The 19486-nt window shown below is 34.5% G+C and overlaps 1 protein-coding gene across 12 annotated transcripts in view; it reads right to left on the bottom strand.

Moving 5' to 3' along the window:
• Positions 1–3502: 3502 nt before the first annotated feature.
• KIF20B (kinesin family member 20B) overlaps positions 3503–19486 on the bottom strand; it is a 72693-nt gene continuing 56709 nt past the window's right edge. For 9 of the 12 annotated variants that reach the window (XM_082611775.1, XM_082611770.1, XM_082611779.1 and 6 more), the window contains 9 exons: positions 19137–19292; positions 15253–15429; positions 13376–13486; positions 11556–11753; positions 10695–10763; positions 8899–9000; positions 8342–8492; positions 4905–5047; positions 3503–3751 (listed from right to left, as the gene is read on the bottom strand). In XM_082611775.1, coding sequence (XP_082467901.1) covers positions 3674–3751; positions 4905–5047; positions 8342–8492; positions 8899–9000; positions 10695–10763; positions 11556–11753; positions 13376–13486; positions 15253–15429; positions 19137–19292 — 1185 coding nt within the window. In that variant the 3' untranslated portion in view covers positions 3503–3673. The remainder of the gene's footprint in view (positions 3752–4904; positions 5048–8341; positions 8493–8898; positions 9001–10694; positions 10764–11555; positions 11754–13375; positions 13487–15252; positions 15430–19136; positions 19293–19486) is intronic. The other 3 variants (XM_082611778.1, XM_082611781.1, XM_082611773.1) reach the window with 1 other exon arrangement.

The following is a 19486-nucleotide window of genomic DNA, read 5'->3' as shown; positions in this document are numbered from 1 at the left end:
TTATTTCTCTTGAATGCTACTGAAGACGAAAAAAACCGTAACCAAAGAACTCAGCAGTATACATCCTCTTTCCATTTTTAGATATACAACATTTGGCTTTCTTCTGTTATGCTTTTAAATAGTATTTATCATCAGCTTTTGATAAGCATTTGCTAACCTGACTTGTAATCACAAATCAGGTATAACTTTACATAAGAAAAAAATTAAACTTATAAAACACATAAATTAGAAAGTGATTACTAAGTATCAACACTTATTATTTCCTTTACAAAAGGCTTCACAACAAGATTCCTCTAATGATCTCCCCTAGGGCATTTAGAATTAATTCAACTTACACTTGTCTTATATTCCATTTTGAATTCCATCTACAGATTTTCAAACTGTCCCCCAAATCTGCTATCAACCACTTCATCAAGTGGAATTATTAATACCTGTATTCTAAAGTGAGCTTTAATAAAATGCTTCAATTATAATTCTATTACTTTTAAGTCACCATACCTTACAGTTCTTTGTCAAAATATGCCTCCAAAACATTTTCCAAAGTATGATATCTTGCCACAATAAAGAACGAGTGCAGTTACTCTACAGGGAAAAAAAAATTTTTTTTCATTTAAATATCATGCTAGAAGCCAAAATCTTTCACTTGGTATTGTCTATCTCTCTAATTTTAGCTATTCTAGTCTCCATGGAATGGTACCTCATTGCAAGTTTTTTTTTTTTAATCCTTTTTTCCAGCTTTTTATTGAGGTAAAGTTTCATACAATAAAATTTATTCATTTCAAAGGCAATTTTATTTTTAGAAATTGCATACAGAATACAAAGCAATCAAGGCATAGAATATAGCCATTTCCCCAAGAAGTTTCCTCATGTCCTCGGATCCCATCTCTTGACCGCAGCCTCAAGGTAATCACTGATCTTCCTTCTCTCACTGCAGTCTTCCTTCTACTTGTGGCTTTAATTTGCCTTCCCATGATAACCAATAACCTTGAGTATCTTTTCATATGTATAGTGACAATATACAATATACATACAGTATACTGATCACTGTCTGTATCTTCTTTAGTGGAGCACCTATTCAAGTCTTTTACCAGACTTTTGTTGGGTTGGTTGTGTTCTCACTACAAATTTTAAGAGTTTTTAATATATTTTTATATATACGTGCTCTGCCTGCACATACTCCAATATTTTCTCCAGGTCAGCGGCTCATCTGCAACCTGTTGTATTTCTCAAGACTTTGCTGGTTTTCCTATCAAAGTTTTCTCTTTATTGTTGGTTTTTAGTAGTTTGACTATGATTTTCCTAGGTGTACTATTCTTTTGATTTATCTTAATTGGAGTCTGCAGTGCTTCAAAGCCAATGTTTCCTCATAAAATTTGTAAAATGTTTGGCCGTTATTTCTACAAGTATATTTTTCTGCTCTATTTTCATTCTTTTAGCCTTCTGGATCTCCAATTTCACCTGTTAATCCATTTGATATTGTTCCATAGGACCCTCAGGCTCTGTTCTTTCTCCAATCTCCCTTATTCTCAGATTGGACAATTTTAATTGATCTGTTTCCACGTTCACTGATACTTTCTTCTGACACCTCTAATCTGCTGTTAAATCTATCCAAATTGTTTACATCAGTTATTTTTGTTTTAAAAAGCCCACTTGTTTTCTCTATACTTTCCATCTCTCTGCTGAGATTCCCTTTGCCTTACTCATTGAGATAGCATTTCCTTTAAATCTGAACATGCGCACAACAGCTGCTTGAAAGTTTCTGCAAAATTCAACAGTTGTGCCATGTCAAGGTTTATTTTCACGTTTTTTTCTTTACCATAGGACTCATTTTCCTGTTTCTTTCCATATATACTAATTTTTTACTGTATGTCACACATTATACAAGATATGTTAAAGAGAATCTGTGCTATATCTTCCTCTGAAGTGTTGATTTTCGTTCCAGTAGGCATTTTGATTACTGACTGATTACTTTCAACTTATGCAGACTTGGTGTTATGCTTTGTTAGTATAAGCGTGTGGAAAGCCCAAGGTATTTCTCAAGCCCTTCCAATTGTCAAACTCTGTCTCCTTTGCAGATGTTGTTGAGGCTTGATTTCAGTCTACATTCTGGGATGTAGACTCATTTACAGTATGAGAGCTGAAACAAGAAGCCAGTGTAATCTTGTTCAACCTTAGCTGGGAACATGCATGTTGGGTGACTCAAATTTTTTGCCATTCTAGGGATATCTGAGAATGACTACAAAAGTGCCTAGGTACTGATTTGGGGGTGACAAATAAATTTTAGCAAATAAGCCAATTTGTAATCATGTAATCTGTGAATAATGAGGATCAATTATATATATACGTGTGTGTATATATATATATATATATATATATATATATATTTTAGCATGAAACCATGTAGCATAATAAAAACATGTTCATGCTTAAAGAGGTTTCAGTTTTTTTGTTTTTTTTTTTTGCGGTACGCGGGCCTCTCACTGTTGTGGCCTCTCCCGCTGCGGAGAACAGGCTCCGGACGCACAGGCTCAGCAGCCATGGCTCACCCGCCTAACCGCTCCGCGGCATGTGGGATCTTCCCGGACCGGGGCACGAACCCGTATCCCCTGCATCGGCAGGCAGACTCTCAACCACTGCGCCACCAGGGAAGCCCAAGGTTTCAGTTTTAAATTAACTATTTTGATGGAAAATTTCCCCAAACACATATAAGTGTCTCCTAAACAAGACACCAAAGATAACTTTTATTCCTGTCTCAGGGGCATGATTATAGTAAACAATGCTAAAATCCAATGAAACCTTAAAGGTTTCAGATGCATAAATGTGTGCTCTTAAAAAGCCCCAGTTGGCAACAATTCTTGAGGCCTCTGCTTTGTTTTTTGTTTCTTGTTGGTATTTTTTTAAACCAAAGCTTAATATACATTAGTTGTGTGATCTTGAAAAAGTAAATTTTATGGGCCTCAGTTTTCTCATCTATAAAATGAGGAAAGTGTATTTCTAAGGTCTCTCCAGGTCTAAAATTCTATCTTCCCTAGATAACAGTATAATTTTTTGGCCTCTAGATGTTATCGCCTCTTCCCTTCTAACTTTTTGCTTCTAATCTTCTGTGTCCTGGAAAAATCAGAAAACCAACTCTATTCAATTATTTAAAAATAAAATACATGCTAATTAAAGGCCTGAGATCTTTTCTAAATTATGTGCATACATATTTTAGCAACTAGAAGACCTGTACACACTTACTCCCTGAATCTTAGCTATAATCCAAACAGATATGTAAAATTACCTGTATTTCCTAACAGATACAGTAAAAGCAATTCCTAAAACACTGTTAAGTATAAGTAAACCAAATATCTGACCTGTGATATCTATGTATAGAAAAACAAACAAAAAATAACAGCATCTTTCCTAGGTTCCTCACTGGTCCCATGCCTGGGATAACAGGAAAATACATACAGTTTGAAAAGAAGCTATTATTTAAAAGCCTTAGAAAAGTAGACAAGCAAACTTACTGCTGACGTATTTCCTTTATTGAATTAAAATCACACTATTATAAAATAGCAATGTACATACAAAGGGATTTGATGTATCACAGTATATACAATTATCTTTAAAAAGTCAGGATGCAAGTTATGATTATGAATATAAATTTTATATTAAAACATTCTCCATAAGTGATTTATTTGACTGTTTTGGTTCGAAGTCGTCGTTTGAGAATCTGATGATCACTTTCTTTCAGTTTATGGTCCATCAAAATCTGAAATTAACAATTTCACAATTTTTTATAAATAAAAATAAAAATGAAAGCTTACTTACAATTAATAAGCTATGTTCATGTTCTTAATAATGGAAATAAGTACATGACAGTACTTTTTGTCCTCCTGGACTGCAGATATACAATCTTCTATTAAAAAGCATGCCTAAGGTAGTGGATTTTACAAAAGATTCTTTCAACACTACCTAATTCTGGAATTAAAATAATCCACACTTTTACTGAATTCATAGCTTGAAATAATTACTAAAATATTTGGAGACAAGTGCCTCAAATAATTTTTAGGAAATGATTTTTTGCAGTAACAAGTATATAACTTAGAAAGTAGAAAGAGCATTATTTTGCAACTAAGAAAAGAAATAACTTCAGCCAAGGGAGAAAATTATGTACTTATCAGACAGATGCAGAAAAGTAACCAAGAGAACAGTACTTCCAAAATCATGTCCTAATGATCCTAATTCTTTACTACTTGCTTCAAGTGTCTATCTTATATCTGATAGCTACTGTTGCAAAAGGTCTCTCCCGATTTTTCTTGGCCATTTTCTACTGAAGGCTTTTTCTTTAATTCCTTTTCTATCTTCACTTCCATACACTAGGCAGATGCAAGCATGATAGAAAATTAGAACTTTCCCTGTAATAGAACAGCCTGTTCTGAGTAAGGAGAATGAGTCATAAAGTCAGGGTGACAAACTATATAGTCTTTTCTTAAGGAAACCTGGAAGCCTTAGAGGGAAAGTGGGAGGAAATGACTGAATGTCAATTCTGTATTTTTAGCAGGCAGACTTAGGCCCAGATTTGTACAACTCTTGTGATAAAGATAATAAGAAAAACAGATGTTAGAAGCCAATAAATTATTAAATAGTGATAATTCTATTGATGGAATTAAAATTCCTCTTATGAGTTTATAAATGCAGATGATGCATGTGACACTTGTATACATTAATGCAACATTTATATTCAATTACTATAAATTTAACACATCCAGTACCCAAAGTACAACATTTAAAGCATGTTTCAAGAAATATGGTCTACAGAATAAAAGTTCAAACCATTATATAATTCAAATTGTTATGAATACTTCAGAATTAAAAAGAACATAAACAGTTTTACTTTTAAGAAAACTTAAATAGTAGCTTACCACTTGGCCAGATATATCAATAGGAGATGAAATTTCATTTGTGTATAATTTCCGTTTGGCCCGTTTTGGTCGAGACACATTTTCTTTACTTACTTCTACATTTGAGAGCTTTGAAGAGCTTATTGTTTCAATTATCTTCTTTGCTATGAAAAAAAATACATTAGTTAAATCTTGAAATAATTTTCTAACTGCAAATATTTGAAATCCTTAATAAAGAACCATATTAAAAAGAAAAGCACTGCAATTTATAAATGGTAAAAGAACACGAATAGAAAACTCACAAAGAAAAAAATTAAATGCCTAATAAACACACAAACTAATGATCAACAGCAAAAATAAAAGGGCAAATAAATAAAGTATCACTTCACTAATGTTCAACATTTGAAAAGGTTTGGTAAATTATAGTACAACCAGTAAAACTCAGGCATCTTTAATGACTTGGAAGAGGTTTATACTACATTAAGGAAAAGATCAGGATACGTATATAGTGGACCATGCATCACTAAGAACAATAAGATGGTAGAGCTAGTTCAGTACTCACACGTAAAGATGATCACAATGAATATTAAGTGAAAGTAACTTGTGAGCCCTTTACTTCTAGTTAACAAATGTGTGCACATGCACACATAGAGTAAAAGAAACCAAATTGTTAACAGTTGATTGCTTCTGGTAAGTTGAATAGGAATTTTAAAATTTCTTACTTTGTACATACGCTTTATTTTTTTAATAGACACATATTGATTTTAATAGAAAACATTACTTCCATTTGGGAAAACTTCTGGATAGAAAATCCATGTACATATGATATCAACTATATATTTTTTTAAATAGAAAACACATTTAAGGAAACACGCTAAACTGAGGTCTACTTGTCAAGGGCTGAGCTGAGCCTGAGAGCTGAGCTGCCAGATGTCAGAGTGGCTAATTAAGACAACAAGTCAAAATGAAAGTTAAAGCCTTTAACCACTTAACTGCAATTGAATAAGCAAGAGGCTAAACCTGAGAAAGCGCCAACTCCCACCGCCCTTCTACATTCCCCCATGGAATAATGCACAGTCTGGGTCAGGGGGATCAGCACAGAAGTTGGGGTGATCTTATTGCCAAGTGAGCCCTAAACAAAAGGCTCTTGCACTTGTAGTTTTATGGACCTTGGTGCTGGAGACCAGGGGGGAGGGCTAGGAGTGGAAAAGTAGAGTCAGAGTGGCAAAAAGTGTTTTCAAGTTTCCCTCCACTTCCCTGTCATAACGTCTTTGGCAGAGATGCCTGAGGACATTCTCTACTGAAGGCCCCCAATTAATAGTATACAAATGAAGGCACCTAGGCTAGGAATGCAGATATGTGTAAGAGTACTGCTGGCAAGAGACCTGAGTCCTTGACTAACTCCCTTCACAGACTGAGATGCACTGGCTGTATATCAAGTTTGATGTGGGGACGGTAGCTTTCCCTCATGAGACCTAACAGGTAAAACCTTTGTAATTGCCTAAGGTCAGCCTGAAACAAATCACACATAGGATTTTGGCCTGGAGCTTTGAAATTCCTCACTTCTGTGTGCCAACCACTATACTAAGAGCTGAGGATGTAAACCAGACAGACATTTTGCACGAGTAGAGCTTATATTCTACTGGAAAAGATAATAAGAAAACAAAAAATTATATAGTTTAAATAATTCATTTTGCACCTTGAAAAAATCACTCTGGCTTCCATGTACTGAATGGATAAGAGATAGACAAAAGGGATAAACTGGGAAACCAGCGTTACTGAGTAGTGGATTAACAGTAGTTATCAGAGCAGCAGAATTTTAAGCACTAATCTCTGTTATCTTCTTTTCTCCCTTTATTTCCAAGTGATCAACAACGGACATGTATTGCAGTTACAATCCCAAACAAGGATACTTTATATTACTAGAAATAAGTTTTTAAAAATTCCACACCGGGTATATAGGTAGGGAAGCCGTTAAGGAGCTGAGTCAACCAAGCAAGGGAGTCATTACCAGGTGGGTACCTCCCTCTCCTTGAAAACATATTTCTTTTTAATATATAAGCAACGGTCAACATAATCTAAATAAAATACAGAAGCATCTAAAATAACAAGTCCCACCTCTCCAAATTTAGACATTTAACAGTTTGCTGTTTGTCTCTCCAGATATTTTCTATGCTTATACAAACTATACCTTTCAAAGAATGTATATAGTTTTTGAAAAATATATACAAATGGGTCTAAGTCTGAAGTTCCCAAACTGTGTACCAAGACACGCTGCAGCAAATTCACAAGAGCAACTCAGAATAGTTTAAATTTTTGAGGAAAACAGTGACGCTCAGTAACTCAGGGTAGTTCAGTTTCAAAAAGATATCGCATTACCTTCCTTCTGATGATGACATATTTTGGCAACCTGGATTTTCAGGAGCTGAATTTTCATTGATTGTTTGGCCTTAAGTATTAACGGATGGAACTATTAGGTGTTTCTTTGGGTGCATGGACACAATGAAAAAAATTACTGAGACATTAAGGGCACTGTGAACCAAGAAAGTTTGGGAAGCTCTGTGGTTAAGCTTTTACAGAAAGTACTTTTACACAACCAATCTGACTAAATTCAACTGCCCCTGCTTTCAGTCCCTTTCCCTCCTCATTCTCCCCACCTCTAGTCTCCAACTTATCCTATTGCTACCATTCAGGTACTCTAATGAAAACTCACTCCTTCCTGCCCCCTTCCTCCCAATAATCTCCCCACATTCTAGATGCCAGATGCATATTGCTACCTGTAATTGCCTGCACATTCCCTACACTTTCCTGATACTCTATTTGTGTTAAAACTGTTCCCTCTGGTAGATGTGTATATAAATATATATTTATGTATACGTGTATAGAGAGAATATATATCTTAGCACATATTAATACAAAAGTATCAGTATGTCTACATTATATTATAAAGAAAAAAGCATTAAGCAACTAAACTCAATACATATTTATAGAAATATATGCTTTTGACATATATGATTAGGTAATGTTTATACATGCAGAGAAAAAAACAGTAGAAGAAAATATACCATAATACTAACAGTGGTTATCTCTAGGAGGTATAATCTTCCAACATTTCAACACCCAGGTTAAATCCCATCTCTTCTATAAAATCTTCCCATAGCCCCCATACAAACAGCTCTCTTCCTCCAATACTACCATGCACTTTCCTTGCATCTCTACAACTATTACATTAAGCAGCCTTCTCTGCATCAATTACTTAAATACAGATCTTTCTCTTCCATTACACAGTGAATACCAAGGCATATATCATCCTTTCATGTTTCCTCCCTAAATACCTAACATAAGACACTGTCTATTGGAAATATAATAGTCACTGTTGTTGAGTTTATACACCAATCAGATATTAGAAAACACCATATATCTAACGTAAAAGGTCATTTAATTAATATTCTGCAAACCTTTTGATTGAAGAATAGTTGGAGAATGTTGTAAGAAATCTCCAAATTTCTGTAGCGTTCCTTCTTTTTTCTTAGCAGGCACGTTTATACTAATTGTGGATGCCTGACTCCGTAAAGAATACGTTTTCTTAGATGATGGGCGTGTGGAAACCTAATAAACAAACACTTCTTGTTATTGTTGATGAGGAATGTTAGAAGGAAACAGTTATAGCCATAGTTGAATTAAAGAGGCCAGGCACAGGTTATGAATTCTCAGGCAGGGAACTTGGGATTAAGAATATAAGGAGAGGGATGAAAGGGCCAGAGAATGAGTGTGATAGAATGATAAGTCAGAGGTGAACACATCAAGGGGTACCTGCTATGTGCCAAATGCCAAAGGTTATATATTCAGAGCTGAATTAGATGAATAGAAAATGAAAGATAAATAAGTTACAACTGGACAAAACCCAACTTCTGAATAATTATTACTAATCAGATTTGACATTTTTATTTTCATCTTCTACTTTATAAATGTAAGTTATGAAAATGGTCAATTTTGGACAAATTAGAAGACGAACCTTTTGTTCCTTTTTGACAGAAGAATTTCTATGCTCAGAAACAGGGGACTTCAAATTAGTTCTGGGTGTAGCATTCTTCTTATTTTCAAAATTCACAAAGTCCTAAAAATAATGAATTTCAGCACTGATTAATTTCTTGACAGTGTTTTCTTTCTCTCTCTAGACTCCAGGGGCGGAAAAAAAAGAACAAAAGCAAACTAACAAACAAACAACAACAAAACAAGAAAATGGTTCTTAACCAGGGGCAATTCTGACCCCAGGGGACATTGGTATTGTCTGAAGATATTTTTGGTTGTCACTGCTGGGGATAAGGGGCAGGTTTAATGGAAACTAGTGGGTAGAGGCCAGGAATACTGCTAAAAACCCCTTAAAATGTATAGGGCATTGAACTCTCCAAAACAAAGAAATATCTGGCTGAAAATGTCAATCACGCTGAAGTTGAGAAACCCTGACTGAAGGCACAATGTTTTTTGCCAACTTCATTGAAATATTACTCATATATAACAAGTTTAAGTGCACAGCATGATGATGCAATACATGTTTTTATCGCAAAATGATTGAAGGTATGAATTTTTCACATGCATCATGATGAAATTACATTAGTTAAATGAAGGGATAACATCTTTTATTTGAACCCCATCTTGACAGTACAACATAGCAATATATTTGTCTACCCTTTTCTCAACTCCCAAATCATGCTGAGCATAACGTCTAGTTGATACTTAGTGACACTGAAAACAAAACAAAAATCTGCAGTATAAGCACAGGTAAAATGTGAAAGTTAAGAAATACAATCTGTTTTTGCTACTAAAAAGGCATGACATCTCACTCTTCTTTTCCCCACTTAATCTTAAGACAAAGTCTTTTGTAGTACATTAACTGAACTGAACTTGTGCAAATACTAATCATACTAAAGATTATAAGCATAAAAGGAAAAAAAAAAGCAAGAACAGAAGCAGAGAGATCATGACTGAACCTCAGAATTCAAGTTACCAAGTAAAGTGTTAAGGATCACAAGAAGAAGATTTCATAAAAGAGGAAAGACAGATAGATGGTAATCAGGGGAAGCAAAGGAAGAAAGATTGTAACTCCATCATACTTGTAGTGTTCAATAAAGAGCTCTTTGGAGTCTTCACTAGATTAGAATATAGCACTGTATAAATTATTTTCCTGAGGACTTTACAACATTCAGTTTATTACAGCAGTAAAGAGCTAGCAAAATCAGTTAAAACTTTTAAGTTTCTACATGATTTACCCTACAGCAGTCTGTGTATCTATTCTGAAACTGGGAGTATATGCCGGCAGTAAAATGAATAAAATAATTTTATCTTAACCCTCTGAGTATACAACCAATTTTTCCTTTTCCTCTGAAAAAAATGAATCAAGTCAACATAGATGTTAGTCACCATGTTAACAAAGATGATGAAATTAAACTTAGTACAGTTGGCCCTTGAACAAAACAGGTTTGAAATGCATGAGTATGCTTATACACTGATTTTTTTCAATAGTAAATACTACATTACTACATGATCTGTAGTTGGTTGAATCCGTGGATGAGGAACCTCACATTCTGAGGGCCGACTGTAAGTTACACAAGATTTTTCTGCGCTGTGGCTGGCACCTAACCCTCATGTCGTTCAAGGGTCAACTAATCTTAATGGTATCTAAAGCGTACTAAATATAAATTAAATAAATATAGAATAAAAGTTAACTAAGGCTCTCCAGAACAATCGCTAAAGGTGTTCTATGCGTAGAAGGAAATATGCTAAATAATATTCATTCAGCAAATGTATTACCTGACAGAGAGCCTCAGGAGTATGGTTAATATTATTTCTGCTCTTCCACCAACTTGAAAATACACTACTCTTTAAAGGAGTGAAAAAGACAAGTTGGAAAAAAAGTTATTGTGCTAGAGAGTTTATAATTATAGTTTTAAACATAAATATTTCTGTTAACATAAATATTGCCATTTATTATGTATCTACCATATGTGGAACAAAAGCAAAACATTTTAAACATATTATATCTAATTCTTTATTTCCAAAAGGAGGAAAGTGAGGATCGGAAAGTTTATGTGACTGGCTAGAATATGATACAAGGTTTGGTAACCCCATGATCAGAAAGCTGCACCAAGAAGAAGTAAATCGTTCTTGGCCTACCACTAAATCGAGACCCAAATTTTAATACTGGCTCATAGAAAAAGAATTTCTCTTCTGAAACCTATTATGATCATAGAGACCTAAGATTTTAGTTAAATGACAAAGACTATATTTAAGCAAGTTAGTCGTTTCAGTTTCTCTAATTCCTTTTATCAACACCTTTTCTCTTCCATTGGAGGGAAAGTGACTATGTTTGAACAGGACTGGTATACTGAAATAGCTCGCTACTAAAATTCACCACCATTTGACCTGTCATAGCTTCACTAAAAGAAGGAATAATCTATATATTTTAAAATCTATAAGCTTTTTGTTTGAGGACTATTCACCACAGTAATATTCTTAAAACAGTATTAAATATACTATAAACTATGGTTTTGGTCTCTAATGGCAGTGCTTATGAATAGGAGGGCAATGTAACAGAGTTTAACTATATATTATCACTGAGCTTAATAATAATAAGGTTTACTTGTTTAATTCATTTAATAGTTAAGTATTTACCTCCTCCATTTCATTACTCTTCCTCTTCCGGGCCTTGGGAATCTTAACCGTCACTGGTGAGGTACAACCCAGGTGTTTCACTGCCATTTTGTTTGGCTGTAAAGGTGTAAATTGAATCTCTAACTCAGGTTTTGGAAATCGAGTACTTTGATTATTTTCTGTTGACACGTCACAAGAGTCAAGGACTACAGATCCATCCTACAAGAGAATTTAAAAGGAAAACAAATCTTATTTGCAGAATATGAATTTCTAAATTGCCAAAAATTAACTCTCTCAAATACCTATTAAAAACAATAAATTGGAAAAGATAAAAAGTTTGCTGGATCAAATTTGCTACAGCAAGGACAGAAAGACTGAGTCATCATCTACTTTGTCCAGTTTTATACATGGTATGTTAAAATTGAGAGAAGCTTAGAGATCAGTATTTCCCAAACCTGTGTCATCGTAAGAATTATCTAGAGAAATTGTTTAAAAGATTCTTGGACCCTACCACAAACCTACTAAATCAGAACTCTCCAAGGAAAGAGTCAAGGATTTTTAATAAGCACCCTAGTTATGGTAAACTAAAGTTTGCTGTAAATTCTTTACTGTTCTTCCCATTGAGAGATAGAGTCTCATTCCCCTTCCTTGAATTGGGGCTGGCCTTAATGGCTTCCATGACTAATAGCATGTGGTGGAAGTAACATGATTCTTCTGAAGCCTTGTAAGGAATGGCTTGTGTTATTTCCCCAGATCAAAATGCCTTTCTCTTCCCATTCTCTGCTTGGTAAACTTCTATTCACCTTTAAGACCCAGCACGATGTTACTTTTTCTAATCCACGTCCACAACCACTCAGGCAAAATTCATCATATCCTCCTCATCAGTGTTCCTTCTTAGCACTCTCTTTATAACACTTAGTCCATAAGGTGAAAAAAGATAGTCATTAAACACCTGTCTTATTAGAGTTCTTATTCCTTAAGGATGGCGATCATATCTTACTTATGTCTTTAACCTCAGTGCCAGGTTCCCAACAATGAATGTTCCCAATAAATGTGTTTTTAAAATAAATATTTAAAAAGTAATTTTATTTTCAAAAAGTGACATAGAATTTTTATCTATTTCATAGGTAATCTGAGAAACTACGTTATCCAACGCAAGTCACAGAATCCTAAGCCCACTTCAAACTAAGGAAACTCATTGTGAGGTTACTGGGATTTGGTGATAAAGTTATAAAATGGGTAAAATTTCCAAAAAATACTATTTACTAGAATGCTTATTAAATGGACTGCTTATGAGGGAAAATAGTCATCCATATTTTATCTTTTGTGGGATTTCCTATTTCTGACCATCAAATTTGTTTATAATCAAGATCTGTTTGAGATCAGTATCATTTTGACAGGAAATTAATACCATTTGGGGATCAAATTTCCCCAAAAGAATTGCATCTCCCCTCAAAAGCCTTCAGTTTTCCTTTCCATAGCCAAGAGCACACACAGCTAACTGTACAGCAAGACACCTACAACAACTGATTAAATTATACTTGCAAGTGTTATTTAGTAATTAATGGTCATTGGTAAAGAGGGTTAAAAAGTGGACTGTGTGGGCTTCCCTGGTGGCGCAGTGGTTGAGAGTCCGCCTGCCGATGCAGGGGACACAGGTTCATGCCCTGCTCCGGAAAGATCCCACATGCCGCAGAGCGGCTGGGCCCATGAGCCATTGCCGTTGAGCCTGCGTGTCCAGAGCCTGTGCTCTGCAACGGGAGAGGCCACAACAGTGAGAGGCCCACATACCGCATAAAAAAAAAAAAAAAAAAAAGTGGACTGTGTTATCAAATACTCACTTCTACTTCATCCCTGGAAATTTCAAAATTTGTTGACTGAGGTTCAGTTTCAACCCTTTCAGGATCCATTGAACTCATATGTCTGGGCTGGATATCCATGGTCTGTTTTTCCTAAAGTAAGGAAATATTAAAGCAACAAGCCACCGTAACTGAATATACATTAAAATACTTCACCTAAAGAATATAATATCAAGATTTGGGTGAATTAAATAATGGAAGTAATTAAAGACTTCTTCAATGACCAACTAACGCTCCTTCTTCTTCTCTTTCATCCTCAGAGAGTTAGGAAAGGCTGGGCAACTTTCCAGCCTCTTCTGAATCTGATCTAAAGAGAAATTTGAAAGATTACTTTCAACTTCCAAGGTGTTTTACATATATTCTCTCATTTTACTTTCACTGCAACTCTGAGATTTGGCAAGAATTGTTATTCCTACTTTCCAGATGAAGAAACAGAGAGAAATTAAATAACATGACCACGGTCTGTACTGAGTTGGAGCTTGAACCCCCCAAATCACTTTGATAACACAATTTTGAAAAACTAGAGGTGTCTTAGGGATGCAACTATAGCATTAGAGTAGAAAAGACCATACTGATAACTAAACCTTTCCTTGCTGCACACTCTTCGTCCCACTTAATCAGTCATAGGGTATGCTTTATTCCTAAACCCTACTTAAGGGATCTATAAAAAAAATCAGAATACATTTTTAAACTTGATAAATTCCAATGTGCACCTTCTAATCACTACCATCAAAATCAAAAGTCAAATACATCTCTTATGTCACCTACCCATAATTGTCAAATAAAAAAGATCCTATTGCATTCATAATGGGGAAAGCAACTAGCATGTACTGACTTCCACTGTGGTAATAACTGTGCTAACTGTTTTACAAATGCTCTCAATTAATTTTCACAATTCTATTAGAAAGACATCATCACCTCTGTTTTAAAGTTTGGAAATGTTAAGTAATTTTCCTAAAGGTCCCAAAACCACACTGAAAACAGTTGATACCTAGTTTTTCTAACTTTCTATTCTGTGCAATTTATACCACATGCTAATACCTCTGTTTTGAGCAGTCTTTCTCTTAGAATCATGATGTCTTTTGATGTAAGAGACATATACACACAAACACATTTAATTTTATTATTGTCTGAAGGCTGCAGAACAGCAGATTTTCAAATGCAGATTATTTACTCTGGAAAGACTAGCTTCAGATGTACCCTGATTCAATTTACCTGGGAAATAGCTATCTGTGAAATGCAATACTTTCTTTATCTAGGGTTCCTAGCCCCAATGCAATATTACAAAAGTAGCTCCTGGGAATTCCCTGGCGGTCCAGTGGTTAGGACTCGGTGCTCTCACTGCCGGGGGCTGGGTTCGATCCCTGGTCGGGGAACTAAGATCCCTGCAAGCTGTGTGGTGCAGCCAGAGGGTGAGGGGTGGGGGAAAGTAGCTCCTGAATGACTCACATCTCCTCACCATTGTGCTTATTTTCAAAAACAATTTGTATCTTTATCATAAATTTAGGATGAGTTCAAGTATTTAAATATCACCAAGCGTTCAGGCTGAGTCACATTTCCACATTTTAAAGGCAGATTAGGGACTAAATCATCAGTTTATTTTCTAATTATTCTATCTGAGAGATATGACCAAAATATTGGAGAAAGTACTATTTCTCAATTAGTCATTGATGAGTCAACCATAATGATAAACTCTGAAAACTCAAAATTCATGACCAATATCCAAAGAATTTTTTCAAACTATGATTCCCCACTGATCTACTTACATTTTTATTCTTTAAAAGTTAATCAATTAAATAATTTTGAATACTTCCTATGTTTAATTTAAAAAGGCATAGAAAGAACATGATTCTACTGACTGTTTTAGAAGTTTCTGATGTGATCTTTTTTAATTGTTCGATTTCATTATCTTTCTGTATGTTACTGGAGATAAGTGCTTTCAGCTGTATTTCTAAAGCTGCAACCAGCTGATCGCGTTCTTCCCGCCACTGTTGGAGGTTACCATCTTTCTCAGCCAACTGTGCTTCAAGCATTTCCTAAAAAGAATATGGACAAAATGTTAAAATAAACCTTGCAAAATTATGAACCTAAGAAATTTTTGAATTTCTAAATAACACAATAAATACAACTGTGAACAGGATATATAACAAATTACGTAGTCAAGTCTCAATAAAATATTTACTTATAAAGCCAAGCACATAATGCCTTCATATATCTTAAATGTTCACACTGGGCACTTCTTTCAATAAAAAATTACAGCTTTTAAACTAATTCTAGCATTTCCCCCAATATTTGAGAATGAGATGGTAAAATTACAATAAAACAAATGACAAAACTAATAGCAACAAACAATAGAGAAATGAAAATTAAAAATACCATTTTCACTGGATTCAAAAATCATGAAATAGTGGTAAATTAAAGAAAATATGTGCAAGACCTAAACATGGCAAACTAAAAAACACTGCTGAAAGAAATAAAAGAACACTTAAATAAACAAAGAGAGAATCTGTGTTCAAGGATCAAAAGATTCAATATTGTTAAGATGCCAGGTCTCCCCCAAAAGATCTAGAGTCAAAGCAACTTCAAAATCCAAGCAAGTGCGTGCGTGTTTGTGTGTGTGTGTGTGTGTGCTGGTAGAAATGAAAAAGCTGACTCTAAAAATAATAGGAAAATGCAAATGACATAACAGTCAGAATTATGTTGAAAATGAAGAACAAAGTAGGAATGGGCTTCCCTGGAGGCACAGTGGTTGAGAGTCCGCCTGCCAATGCAGGGGACATGGGTTCGTGCCCCGGTCTAGGAAGATCCCACATGCCACGAAGCAACTGGGCTCGTGAGCCATGGCCATTGAGCCTGTGCATCCGGAGCCTGTGCTCCGCAACGGGAGAGGCCACAACAGTGAGAGGCCCACATATCGCAAAAAAAAAAAATAGGAGCAATCACACTACATCATTTCAAGCCTACTGTAATAATAATAATCAAGACCGTGATATTGGCGTAAGGATACACAGACATCAGAAAGCAGAGGATAGGATCCACAAATGTTATGGTCAATTGATATTCTATAAAAATGCCAAAGAATTTCAATGGAGGAAAGGACAGTCTTTTCAACAAAGAGTGATGGAACAACTGAATAGCCAAATGGAAAAAAAGAAAAAACCTTAATCTTAATCTCACACAATGTATGAAAGTTAACACTTGGACAACTGATTTATGACAAAAGTTGCAGAGCAATAAAAAGAAGACAGTTTCTTCAATATGTACTACCAGGTTGATCATTAATACACATTTACAGTGACAATAACAGCTTTTACCCCATCTCACTCCAACACAAAAATTAATTCTAGGGTCTAAATATGAAAGGTAAAACCCCAAACCTTTCAGGAATAATGTAAGAAAACATCTTCATGCCCTGAGGTTCATAAAGGAAAAGACTGGGAAAATGAATTACAATACCTAAGAATTTCTGTTCTAAAAAGGCAACAGGAGAGTAAAAAAGTAAACCAGAGATTGAAAGAAGGTAACTGCAACACGCTCCTATCCAGAAAGTATAAGGAACTCCTATAAAAAAAAAAAAAAAAAAAAAGATAGTCCAATAGAAGATAAGCAAGGGGACTTGGACAGGCAGAGCCAATAAACTAAACATCCAACAATACTAGTTGGAGTATAAATGGATACAACTATTTTGAAAATCTGTCTGGCATTCTATTAGAGTTCCACATATGTTTACCCTATCAACTAGCAATTCTATTCTTGGCTATATAGGCAATAGAAATGTATACACATGTGCACTAAGAGAAATATATAAAAATGTTAACAGGAGATCTTATGCATTAACAGCCCAAAACAGGAAACAATCCACATATATTCAACTTTAAATTGAACAGACTGAGGTATATTTATACACTGAAATATTCAGCAATGAAAATAGACTAACTCCAGCTACCTGCAACAGTAAAGATGATCCTCACAAACATAATACTGAGTGAAAGAAGCCAGACACAAAAAATGCATTCTATGTATTTATATGTTTTCATTTATATAAAATTCATAAATGAGCCAAACTAAAGTTTAACATTAAAAGACAGAACAGTTATTACCATTCAGAAGAGGGTTCTATTTTTTAAACTCGGTGGTAGGTAAGTGGGGGCTGGCTTTATAATAATAATTCATTGAACTATATGTTTGTTTTGTTTACTTACTGTGTTATGTATGTTACAATTTTAAAAGCTTTAAAAAAAATCAATAATTTATTTCTTAAATATCATAGACACATATCCTAGGTATGATTGTAAAGAAATATATGGGAGAAAGGAGAAAGCTAGCTTTCTCTAGGATTAAAAACTCAAAGGAGGTTTACTTGCTGGCATTGCTGCTAGAGGGACTACTCATTAGGAAAAGAAAGTAGGCCCGTTCCTGGGTTGGAGGCAGAGTGACTGACTATGACAGCCAACAGCTTTGATTTCACTTCTTGCCTCTTATTACTGTCCAGGAAGGTTGGATGGGCTATGGACAGAACGAGAACCAGCAGCAACATTTCCTGTTAAGATAAACACAGCATTACAATCTGACTCAACCCAGCACTTCCTGAAGGCACCTCCAGTCATGTGGAGTTCGCACATGAAGTGAAATATATTGCCATCTCACTGCTGTAGTAATGACAAGTATTAGTCTCACATAACTTGTCACATGACAAAGAGAGTTAAGACTCTTAGGAGACACAACAACTAAATGGAACGTAGTATCCCAGATTAGATCCTATATCCAGAAAAAAACAGTGGGAAAGCTGGTGAAATTCTAGTAAGGTCCATAAGTTAGCTAACAGTACTATAATAATATTGATTTGTTGGTTTTGATAATTGTACTGTTGTTATGTAAGATCTAACATCAGAAGTTGGGTGATAGGTATACAGAAATTCCCTGTACTAGTTTTGCAACTTTTCTGGAAATAAAATGATTTCAAAATAAAAAGATAAAAAAAATTTAAAAATCATTGGAAAAAATCATCCCTAACTTATTGAAAATTAATATTCCTGTTTGTATAGGAAAGTTTAGCTGGTATAAGTAAAATTCTGTCATTAACAAAGGAAATGCCAATAGATGACAATGTGATACTGCCACGTTACTATTACTGTAAATAGAGGACTAGTTTTTCATTTAAAAATAACGTTAATGTATTACTCAACAGCTTTCCTCGGATCAATGATGACTTTAAACTTCTTTTTTCTGATTGTGTCAAACAGACTAAGTTGTCGATTTAAATAGGAGGAAAAAAAACAAGCTAAGATAGAATCACTTAAGAACTAGAGCCAGTCAATGTAAAACTGAAAGTTATTTCTACCTATTGTCTTCTAGAAACTATTTAGTTGACTTAAAAAAAAAAAACAGATAAAATCAGCTTATGAGGTAAAATATAAACACCATGTTAGTAGAATCTACAGTTCAAAATGTAAATGTTTTACAATACAGTAGGGATAACCCTGTGGCAGTCAAAAGAAGAGATTTTTAAGTTCTGAATCTAAATATTGAGATATTATTTTCCCAACAATAAGAACTTCAAGATAAAATGGGCTAGAAAAGTCATCTTACAAACAGACAAACTGCCTTTGAAAAAAAAGAAACAAAAAACAAAACCACGCAACCAAGTAGATACCGATAAGAATATAAGAATCCCAGCAAAAAATTTAAGAAACCAAAGAAAGCAGGCGAAGTACATAGAAGAGAAAGTATAATTGTTACCAACCATTTCATTTTGTTGCTTCAAACAGCGTTCTCTGTCTTCAGCATATTTTTTCATCTCTTTGTTTCGTAGATTCTCAGCTTCTTTTGCTTGAGTGAGAAGCATCATTTTTTCTTCTAACCATTTTTTTCTATCAGCTTCATATTTCTGTTCAGATTCCTATATGTATAAATAGCATAAGTAACTATAATATGCTTCAAAAGCAGTTAATAAATCTGTATTTATAACATTTCCATGTAATCCAGCACTTTTCATTTCACCTCTTCAAAAAGTTAAAAACAAGTCTTTTTCTTTAAATAATGACAAGATTTGAGGTTATCTCAGATTATCAAAAGAACACTGTTGGTTTGCTT

This window comes from Mesoplodon mirus, assembly GCF_964341445.2.
Source record: "Mesoplodon mirus genome assembly, chromosome: 2".
Lineage (NCBI taxonomy): Eukaryota > Metazoa > Chordata > Mammalia > Artiodactyla > Ziphiidae > Mesoplodon > Mesoplodon mirus.
Note: the sequence above shows the minus strand (reverse complement) of the source record. Positions and strands in the feature narration are given on the sequence as shown.